We start from the raw sequence: 11,333 nt of genomic DNA, 5'->3' as shown, positions 1-11,333 counted from the left end.
TGGATTTTGTGTGAAAATTCAGTATTTTTCTCCTATTTTTCAAGGCAATCCGTTGACACTTATGAGCTAGTGTATGTATAAAAGTGGGAGACCTCCTAGAGATCATTGTTTCTTCTAGTGATCACTCGCTGTCTCAATGGGCAGCCATATTGTATCCTACAGCCCTCATTCCATCTGTTTGAAGTGTGGGTTAAGTGGTTTCCTTGCTCATTATTGCTATCCAACCATTCTTTCTCCTCCACCTTTCAGTTACATGTCAGATTCTATAACTCACTATTCTTCATGGTTGAAGTAATCTATTGACCCCTTAGCCACTCTTCTTTCGGAATGAATTGACATTTTGACACGCTGATTCTCTCTCCAGCATCACTTAATATTTGGTGATATTTTTACACACACATACACACATACATATATGTGTATATATACATATCTATCTATCTATCTGATCTTTTGATATGGTTTGGCTCTGTGTCCCCACCCAAATCTTATGTTGTAGCTTCCATAATTCCCATGTGTTGTGGGCGGGACCCAGTGGGAGACAATTGAATCATGGGAGTAGGTCCTTCCCATGCTGTTCTTACCATAGTGAATAAGTCTTATGAGATCTGATAGTTTTAAAAATGGCGGTTTCCCTGCACAAGCCCTCTCTATTTGCCTGCTGCCATCCACATAAGATGTGACTTGCTCCTCCTTGCCTTCTGCCACAATTGTGGGGCCTTCCCAGCCATGAGAAACTGTTAAGTTCAACAAACCTTTATCTTTTGTAAATTGCCCAGTCTCAGGTATGTCTTTATCAGCAGTGTGAAAATGGACAAATACAGTAAATTGGTACCAGGAGTGGGGTGCTGCTGAAAAGGTACCCAAAAATGTGGAAGTGACCTTGGAACTGGGTAACAGGCAGATGTTGGAACAGTTTGGAGGACTTAGAAGAAGACAGGAAAATGTGGGAAAGTTCGTAACTCCCTAGAGACTTACCAAATGGCTTTAACCAAAATGCTGATAATGATATGAAAAATGAAATCAAGGCTGAGGCTCAGATGGAAGATGAGGAACTTGTTGGGAATTAGAGCAAAGGTGACTCTTGTTATGTTTTAGCAAAGAGACTGGTGGCATTTTTCCGTAGAGATTTGTGGAACTTTGAACCTTGAGAGATGATTTAGGGTATCTGGTAGAAGAAATTTCTAAGCAGCAAAGCATTCAAGAGGTGACTTGGGTGCTGTTAAAGGCATTCAGTTTTATAAGGGAAGCAGAGCATAAAAGTTCAAAAAATTTGCAGCCTGACAATGTGATAGAAAAGAAAAACCCAATTTCTGAGGAGAAATTAAGCTAGCTGCAGAAATTTGCATAAGTAATGAGGAACTGAGTGTTAATTCTCAAGACAATGGGGAAAATGTCTCCAGGGCATATCCGAGGTCTTCATGGAAGCCCCTCCCATCACATGCCCTGAAGCCTAGGAAGAAAAAGTGGTTTTATGGGCCAAGCCTAGGGCCCCCGTGCTGTGTGCAGCCTAGGGACTTGGTGCCCTGCATCCCAGCTGCTTCATCTGTGGCTGAAAGGTGCCAATGTAGAGCTTGGGCCATGGCTTCAGAGGGTGCAAGCCCCAAGCCTGGGCAGTCCATGTGGTGTTGAGCCTGTGGTACACAGAAGTCAAGAATTGAGGTTTTGGAACCTCTGCCTAGATTTCAGATGATATATGGAACTGCCTAGATGCCCAGGCAGAAGTTTGCTGCAGGGGCAGGGCCCTCATGGAGAACCTCTGCCAGGGCAGTGCAGAAGGGAAATGCAGGGTTGGAGCTGCCACACAGAGTCCCTACTGAGGCACTGCCTAGTGGAGCTGTGAGAAGAAGGTCACCATCCTCCAGACCCCAGAATGGTAGATCCTCTGACAGCTTGCACTGTGTGCCTGGAAAAGCTGCAGACAATGTCAGCCTGTGACAACAGCCAGAAGCAGGGCTACACCCTGCAAAGCCACAGGGGTAGAGCAGCCCAAGGCCATGGGAGCCCACCTCTTGCATCAGCATAACCTGTATGTGAGACATGGAGTCAAAGGAGATCATTTTTGAACTTTAAGATTTGACTGCCCCACTGGATTTTAGACTTGGATGGGGCCTATAGCCTTTGTTTCAACCAATTTCTCCCATTTGGAACAGCTGTATTTACTCAAGCCTGTACCCCCATTGTATCTAGGAAGTAACTAACTTGCTATTGATTTTACAGGCTCATAGGTGGAGGGGACCTTGCCTTGTCTCAGATGAGGCTTTGGACTGTGGACTTTTGAGTTAATGCTGAAATGAGTTAAGGCTCTGGGGGACAGTTGGGAAGGCATGATTGGTTTTGAAATGTGAAGACATGAAATTTAGCAGGGGCCAGGGGCAGAAAAACTCCCATTTTTTAAAACCATTAGATCTTGTGAGACTTATTCACTATCATGAGAAGAGCACAGGAATGACTTGCCCCCCCTCCCCCCCGCCATGATTCAGTTGTCTTCCACCAGGTCCCTCCCACAACACTTGGGAATTTTGGGAGCTATAAGATGAGATTTGGGTGGGGATGCACAGCCAAACCATATCATCTTTCTAGTACCTTGGGCTTGTGATTCTTGTTCTGTCCTCCAATCCCTGACTTCAAACTATCTTAGTCACTCACTCCCATAATCATTCTCTTGTCTTGGCTGTACCTTTCAAATCTTAATTTCAAGTATTCTACCTGATCACCACCTGCTATGTTTCTAGCTCATGCCCTCTAGTACTAAAATTTTAACAACCCTTTGACCCCACCTGGGTCCATAATCTGAGAACTTCAACTCTCTGTTAAATTCTTCTTTCCATCACTAACTTAAATTTCATGGCCAACCATTACAAACACTGCCCTATATCCACTTGCAAATGTTTTACACCTTTCTTGTTTTATTATAGTTGCACAACTAAACAAAAATCCTGATTGTTTTTATCCTATTGCATGCTTGCACTCATGCAGCTGACCATGGCCTGAGAAAGGCATACAACCCATATTCATATCCTGTTCCTAAACCTCAAGTGTGTCCTTAATGCTATATGAAAATAAAACCACCTCTCTCCATAATCTGTGCACTCTCACTTTTCCTCGATGATTATTTCATATTCTCTCGCCTTTCCTCAGACAACCAAACCATTTCCCCATCCTCAGTCTCAGCTCATCATCTTGCTTAATTCATTGAGCTATTTGAAGTTACTGGGGAAAAAAAAAAAAACTTCCACAGGCTTCCAACATCCTATCAAAGAAAATTCTCCTTTCGCTCGCTTTCTCTGCCTTTCCCTCCTGTTTTTGTACTTTGAAACCATTTATAATTAGGTTGGATAATTCTTTATTGTGAGGAGCTGTCCTGTGAATCACAGGCTATTTAGCAGCATCTTTTGCCCCTGCCCACCTGATGTACACCTCCAGCTGTGAAAATCCAAAATATCTCCAGATATTATAAAATGTTCTCAGGGGCAAAATCGCCTCTAGTTGAGAACCACTGCCCTAGATAAACTTTCTATGCTCCTAGCTATTTGTGCATCAAAATCCATCACCTCTTGCCTACACAAATACTTGATTCCAATACCCACCCCCATTTACTCATATCATCAATTTTCTTTCTTTTGGTTCAGTCCTCTCAACAAAGGATATGATGCTGTTTCTTTCAGCTCACAGAAACTAATAAGCAAACCCTCTCTGGAGCCAAATTTCCCCAGCTATCACCCCATTTCTTTATACCACATTAAAGTCCTTAAAGAAGCTGTCTGTTTGCTGTCTGTAATTCCTCTCTTCCTATTTTTTTTCTTACATCAACTCCAACCAGGTTTTTGCTTCGTAATTCCACTGAAACTACTTGTAAAATTTACTAGTGCACAGATCATACCGCCTTCCATATTGCTAAATCCAATGGTCAATTCGTAGTCCTCATTTTATTTGACAAAACAACAAAATATAATATAGTTGATCCTTCCTCATTTCTTCTAACTATTTCTTCACTTGGCTTCCAGGATGCTATACTCTCTAGGTTTTCCCCTACCTAATGGCTATCTAGAAACCACAGAAAAGTGTCAGTAATGAAAAATTTAGAAAATGAGTACTGACTCATTGGATGAGGAGACTGAAGTGAAGATAATAAACATGCAAGTTAATCATGCTAATGGATATTATAGTTGAGATTCTTTGCCTTTCACATATCTAGGGACGAACTGCCCTATGGCTGTCATTGTGTACTCCTGTTTCCATATCTCTTGAAACAGCACTTGTAAATTAAAGGTACTCAATATATATTTGTTGAAAAAAGGAATCTAACTTTGAATAAATTATCAACATGAGATTTAGTTACATAATTCTCCTGAAAACCTTGTTCAGAAACTGTTCCCTACCTTCTATTATTGGCATGAATATTATTTATTGTATGATTAAAGCAATATATATGTATTCTACTCACAAAAATTCCCCACAAAGTACATCCTGTTTTGTAAGTTATAGGTTCATACATTCCAAAGGATCCTTTAATTTGCCCCTTATACAAAACCAATAGGAAGTACCACATGAAAACATGAAAGATGCCAATCATAATCTGGATAGCCTGTGAGAAGAGAATGCTGTTAGTACCTAAATAATGTAATTTAAAACACAATTCCAATAAGTGTTAACTATAAGAAGCATTTAACACCTTTACAAATACAAAAGTAAAACAGCAATGCACTTAATAATGTATTTCCTGGATTGGTTATCCCAGAAAAAAGGATCAATCAGGAAGGACTGAGATATACCAAATAGGAATCAGTCATACTGAAAACAACAGGCTGTTCAATAATAGTAGCTCTGGTCAATTCTCCTGTAAGTTAACAGTTTGATTCTATCACTGGCTAGTCTCCCTACCTATCAAGTAATGGTATGAGAGGAGAATATTGGGATTACTTCAGAGAAAATGTGGTTACTAATCTACTATAATGCAGGAAGCCATAAATCCAACATTTTCTTGTACATTAGTAATTTATTAAAGATGAATCACTTTTTGACTTTTATAAAGGTTTGATTTATCTTTTCCTTCAAGGAGTACTTGGTATGATTTTTTTTCACAAGTATGCTGGAGTGAGGCATAATCCAACACAACAATACAGAAAATATCCAGAATGGACTTGCTTGAACTCTGTTTTCCCATTGGAGAGGGGAAGGAGTTTGAATAGGGGAGAATTATTACTCAACTCTAATTTGTAAGAAGGTAATTATAAGCCCAGCAAATTTATTTCTGGATTTATATGTGAACTGATATTTCATATATTTAATCACATTTTTTTACTACTCTTTAAAAATGACAGAGGACACATAAATTTTGTTTTCATATAAACTTCAACAGAAAGCTATTCAATGTTTTAAGAGTTCCAGCTCTTTGCAAAGCAGGCAGTCTATGAAATATGTAAATGCAATTGGCTAACTTTAAAAAATACATTTTGGAGAAGTTTTTTTTTTTTTAAGGAAAGGTCTCTTTTTTGGTAATGATCATGCATTTTTATAGATTTAGAATTTAAGGTTTCTCCTTGCATCAAATTTTCAAGAATGGTAATATTTCCAGAAATTCTTTGGATTTGCTTGGAGAAATATCCCCCACTAGGCTGCAAAATCTCATAGGGTCTGGAGTTTGTTTTTCTTATTGCTTTATCACCAGCCTCTAATATGGTGACCAGAATAGAGAAGGCATCCAGCAAATACCTCTTATATAAGCATACTGGTGTCAAGAATCATGATTCCATGTGGCTTTCCTAACTGTTAAAAAAGTAAGTGGGCTTGAAAAATACTCTTTTTAAATGATTGACTATTGTTTTATATAAGACTATGAAATATCTAATTAGCCAAAGCTTGTTAAGAACTGCCAGTGTGTGGAGAAGGACAAGATCGGTTTTCTTATTTAAAAATGATTCTTAATCTAGAGCCAATATGAGTTCCAGGAGGTCAGACCCACCTACCCCCCGCCCCCAGGAAAAAAAAAATGCAAAGGATTGCGACATGTACATAATTCTGGGAAGAAGATTTAGAGGTTTCATTCCATGCCAAAATGGTCTGTGACCCCAAAGAAGTTAAGAACCTCTGCTGCACAGTCGAATAGGTGACTTAGATAATTGATCCATGCAACGTTCAAATTCAGAAGAAAAGTTCACATGAGTGGAAAAGTTTTCTCCCCTTTGGATGTGAAAAAGCATGATACTCATAATTCCTTGGTGTTTATTAAGAAAGCTAAACTATCACTTCACATGTTTATAACTTAATAGAAGAGACAAATTTATAATCATCCTATTGCATAGATGTAAGTACAGTACTCTCTTTTTTCCTTTTAAACCTTACTTGGATTTCTCTGTTATCCTGTGTGTGCTGGTTTAGTCTGTATACTTACATCTCAGCACATGAAAGAACATGAGATCAGTCAAAATTTGTAGAAGACAATCAACATTTGAAAAACATAAACTTTTACCCTTTTGATTTAACCAAGTCTGTCCCTCTTCAGATCCAATATATCCTTTAAAAAAATGAAAGAGTTCATGATCTTAAATTTAGTTAGTCAAAGTGAAATCTTACCCCTAAAACGAGAGAATTTGCTGTAGAGATTTTTGAATGAACACATGCCATACTGCCAGCATTTCCTCTAGATGGTTTTCTCTCTAACCTTTGGTGATATCTTTAGCAAACTTCTACAAAACAATACAAGGCACATATACGTGATTTTCTTAGAAGAAAATACATGAGTTTGATCCTTTCCTTATTGTTCAGCTACCACCTCCCCAAATTCAGAAGCAATAGCCTTCTTCTTTCTAGGCCTTAATATCAGAGGCATCAACTTTCATCCACCTGTTCTGAATAACAGCCTTCATAATTGAAAAGTCTCTCTCTGTGACTAAAACATATCGGCATTTCACAGATATGATCTCTGAGTAGTAAATAGTGCCTACTGTTTACAGAGTAAACAGTAACAGAAATGATAAGGTATAAAGGATATCTAGGGAATAGTATTAGAGAATTTTCAGTAAAACTTTCAACAGTTTATTTGCAATTCATAATCAATTCAATGCAATCCATAGTGCCATGTTTGCATTTTCAAAACCAAATTCTTGTAATCATCAAATTCATCAAAAAGTGGGCTTGTGATTATTTTTTCTGACACATACCTGCTACTCAGTTATTTCTATATGAAAAGAATCTTTTATTCTATCAGACAACTTACTGAAGTTGCTCCCACAATGTTAATGTTAATGCATTTCCTGGTCTTTTTTTTCCCCTGTTATTCCTGCTTTTCTCTCTGTTGTTCAGATCATCTCCACATTTATATTAAGATAAAACCTGGCTATTAATTATATCCCCTTGTGGATGGTATTTATTTTTAGATCTGGAATTCTACATCTGCTAGTATGTCATGCTTATATAGGTCAATAGCTTGAGTCATGCCACCTCACTAACATGATCTTAAAATCTGAGACTTGATCTTTTCAGAAAGGAGGGAATTTGACCAAGTGACTTCTCATTCTCTGTACTTGTAAAATCTCATGACTTAATTATTTTAATAGGTCTTTGTTTTCTAAAATTGTTTTCTCAATGTCTCTTAATGCTATAAAGTGTAGAGACAGAAAAAACTAGTTAAGAATACAAGTTAGTAATAGCAACAGAGAGAAAACAATATGTTACTAACTGAAGTAAGCTTTATACATTCAAACACAATCTTTGAGAAATAAAGTATTTAGAAGCATAGACAATCAAAATTAATTTGCTATGATTAAATAAAAAACCATAAAATTACAGAATTCATATAGAATAATAAGGAACAGCATATCTACATTGCTATTATTTGTCACTTTACAGAAAACAAGAAAATAAAAATAGGCCCTTTTATGTATACAATTGGCCCTCTGTTTCATCTGATTCAACCAATAGTGGATCAAAAATATTCAAAAAACATGCCAGTAAAAATACAAATGTAACCGTTAATGTGGTGTAACAACTATTTACATAGCATTTGCACTGTATTAGATATAAGTAATCTAGAGATGATTTAAAGTATAGGCGATTTGCATGTTACATGCAGATCCTACTCCCCTTTGTATTAGGGACTCGAGCACCCTTTGATGTTGGTATCCGCCCAGCAGATACGGAGGGATGACTGTATAGAAAATTCTTTTCACTTTCGTAGTTAACAGTGGAAGCACCATGAAGTGACTTGGGGAGCAGAATATCTGGCATCTCTGTAATCTCCATCAGACCCCTACTCAAACCACCCTAGGTTTGGTATTCCTAAAAAATGCCAATCAGAAAAAGAAAGTGGGGGTGTTCAAAATTCTCAGGTTAATAGATGGAAGGAAGAAACTAAGAAATACTACAACATATTCCTGCAATAAGTGATGGTTGGAATTCTTTTCTTTTTTTAAAATCAGTCTGTGTTTGAGTACTTTAAACCCAGTTAAGCATCCCATTATTTGTAAAAACAAATGAATAAAAGGAATCATTTATTTGTTTTTATTTTTTGGTGATCCTGTCACTAATCCAAAAGCAGCTGAGGAATGAGTACCCTAACCCTTACTCCCAACCCCATTCTTATCCCCTGAACTTGCTTTATATAGAAATTCTGAAATAGTCGCAGAAAGCTCTTATCTAGAAAACGCTTCTCTATCTTTAGCAGGGATGCAACCCCTTGGCGCCTTCAGAATTAAGTCCAAATTCTTTAGCAGGGCACGTAAAGCCCTTCATGAACAGCTCCCCGCCCAGCTTGTTAACCTCATCCTGACCACTTACACGAACAGCTCCCGCAGTAACCTTGTTTGGGAAGCCTACTCTGTCTCACAAGCCTGTTAGATGCCCCACTCCTTGTTCCCCCAACATTCTGAGCATAATTCCTACCACAGTGTGTTCTTTCGATTTTCAGGACTGGCTCCTAAGTCAATGGGAGCTCCCAGAAGTCAAGGAATTAATTTCTGTATGACCAAGGACAGTCCTGGGCTAGAACCCAGAGACTCAATACTGGATCAAATCAAGAATGGGGCGCGGGGTAGGGGGCGGGGTGCGTTAAGATCCAGATTCTGATGGAGGGAGGGAGATGATAAGAGAACAGGGAAGCTGTGGGGAGAGGAGCACCGTAATCAGCCTCCGAGTCCCTTTTGGCTTTTGACACGAAATCACTCCAGCAAAGCGACATCACTACACTGCATTTTACTTATTCAAGGTTCCAAGAAGTTTCGGGGGGCGCTCGTCCAGGACCCAGACCAGGTTCTCACGCCAGCGTCCGGGCCTACATGAAGAGGAAGATCCTGGTTGGCAACGCGCTCAGCGTCAGGTCCCCAGATCTCGCTGAGCTACCATCACAGGGATAGCCCGGAGCCCAGCACCCAGCCAACCCTCAGGCTCCTCAGGGAGTGAAGGTCTCCAATGGCAACGGTGTGCTCCTCCTGCGCCTGCGCACCCACTCGGGAACGGCAGGGGCGGAGGGAGTGTGTGTGCGCAGACTCACTAGGCCCCTGGCAGCCACGTGGTCAGACAACCGGTCAACTACATTTTGGTGTCTCTAGGAATGGTTTCTGCAAACCTCTGTTCTGAGATTGCCCATATTGGTGCATTTCTTATACACACACCTGCTGCACAGTGACCAGGATCACCGGGAAAAAGTCCGCCCTTCACCTTTTCTGTTTTCAAAGAAAAATTTTGACCACAAGTGCACTTTGAAGGTGCACTTTCGAGTGAAGTGGCGGAATCAATGGCTCACTTTTTTTTTATTTAAACATAAATAACCGAAGAAGGAAATTAGTGACGAGAGTAATACTTACCAAGACACCGGAAGGACTTTTTGATCCACTTGCTGAGGTGGGTTTACCTTTTGGGTAATACATGGTGCCAGTTTTCTATCTGAAGTGTAGACAGTAGTTAACACAGTGTTTATGAAGAGGTCCTTTAGATGAGGAGTACAGACCATCCTCTTAGGCAGCTATCATGACTTACTGAGGCGTTTAAAGTACCTGGAGAACAGCTACTCAATGCCATTTCTCATTTATTCATGGAAAAATTAAATTGACATTGTGGAAAAGTTAAAATTCCAGCTTGTAATGTAAATTTTTAGTCAATGATAGCCAGTGTGTAAAACATGCAGAAAACAAGACAGATTTTTCTTTCATAAAGAAATTTTCTGTGCTTCCAACATCTTTATTTGCAAAAGCTAAATCATGAGTGTGTCTGAAAGTGATCAAGATCTTTTATTGCCTGAAAAATCAACTGTAAGCTGAGAAACTTTATTTTTAGTCTCACAACTAGCTTCCTTACATTGAGACTCCAAAGTCCCCTCAAATCAAAGAAAAAAAAAAACCAGGCTCTTTTAAAGTCTTTACATTTTGTATTGGTCAGTATGTTGTTGAAGGTAATAGTTTTATTCTTAAGTAATATACCACTTGATTTTCTGGCATTATTATTTTTTTGTGAGTTTCTTCTCTATGAGCAGAGAGGGCTCTGATAATATTAAGCATTCTCTTTGCTGTAGAAAGAGGAACTGTGTCTTCAAGCCCAGGGTTATGGATTTTTTAGAATCCATAGTAGAAAGAGCCAGTTCTGATGAGATGGACCCCCGTTGTAACTTGCTGCCGTTATTTGTGAGAGAAGTGATATATTTCTTCATTTAAGATTTGGCCAATAGTCTCTGGAAATTATCATGGATTTGATCAGTGTTTTGGACTGGGAACAAAATGTGCATTCAGTGTAAACATAGGCAAAAATAGAAGAATGAGCCAAACTATGAGACAGGCATGGTTCCTCGGCACATCTTATTTTTTCTGCTACTATCACAGATCAGTAAAAGCAACATTGATCTTCTCAGTACCTATAAACTGGATTTGGAAATTCAGAATTCACTTTAATTTTTTATCTTTTGGTTGTTAAAAACTGTATTCTTCAGCAATGAAGAGGCAATCAATCAGTCATTGTTTGACATCCAATATGACTTTTATTTCTCCATGTGTATCATGTTGTTAATTTCTCTTGAATTGGTTCCCAATATACAAAAGACATTAGTGAAAATGTGCTGGAACCACAATACCTATATAATGTTAAAACCATTGTTGGGGATTATTACAAGGACCCTGTTGGCTGTGAGCCCTGATAAAATAACTTGTCCAGATTTCTTTGAGGAATTTTATTTATTTATACAGGGTGTATTTGAGGTATTTATTTTATTTATTTATTTATTTATTTATATAGGGTGTTCTAGTCAAGTAAAATGGAAATCCATGCGAACTGGGGAAACTAAACAATTGAATTCATTGTAGAAATGCAATATCCATACATATGTATATTTATGTAAAGTGTAATCT

The 11,333-nt window shown here is 38.6% G+C and overlaps 1 protein-coding gene and 1 long non-coding RNA gene across 11 annotated transcripts in view; one reads left to right on the top strand and one right to left on the bottom strand.

Moving 5' to 3' along the window:
- Nucleotides 1–9,394, bottom strand: part of MS4A13 (membrane spanning 4-domains A13) — a 30,334-nt gene extending 20,940 nt beyond the window's left edge. Inside the window, exons 1-4 of one of the 10 annotated variants that reach the window (XM_009185937.3) lie at nt 9,118–9,379; nt 8,086–8,280; nt 6,577–6,689; nt 4,448–4,588 (exon numbers count right to left, since the gene is read on the bottom strand). In XM_009185937.3, the coding sequence (XP_009184201.1) occupies nt 4,448–4,588; nt 6,577–6,627 (192 nt within the window). In that variant the 5' untranslated portion in view covers nt 6,628–6,689; nt 8,086–8,280; nt 9,118–9,379. Of the gene's footprint in view, nt 1–4,447; nt 4,589–6,576; nt 6,690–8,085; nt 8,281–8,778; nt 8,839–8,883; nt 9,015–9,117 lie in introns of those variants that run through there. The other 9 variants (XM_031653624.1, XR_637170.4, XM_003909760.5 and 6 more) reach the window with 9 other exon arrangements.
- Nucleotides 9,395–9,544: 150 nt separating this feature from the next.
- The window catches only part of LOC108581898, a 69,722-nt gene continuing 67,933 nt past the window's right edge, over nt 9,545–11,333 (top strand). Inside the window, exon 1 of the long non-coding RNA XR_001894749.3 lies at nt 9,545–9,840. This is a non-coding gene — a long non-coding RNA (uncharacterized LOC108581898). The remainder of the gene's footprint in view (nt 9,841–11,333) is intronic.

This window comes from Papio anubis, chromosome 12, assembly GCF_008728515.1.
Source record: "Papio anubis isolate 15944 chromosome 12, Panubis1.0, whole genome shotgun sequence".
Classification (NCBI taxonomy): domain Eukaryota; kingdom Metazoa; phylum Chordata; class Mammalia; order Primates; family Cercopithecidae; genus Papio; species Papio anubis.
Note: the sequence above shows the minus strand (reverse complement) of the source record. Positions and strands in the feature narration are given on the sequence as shown.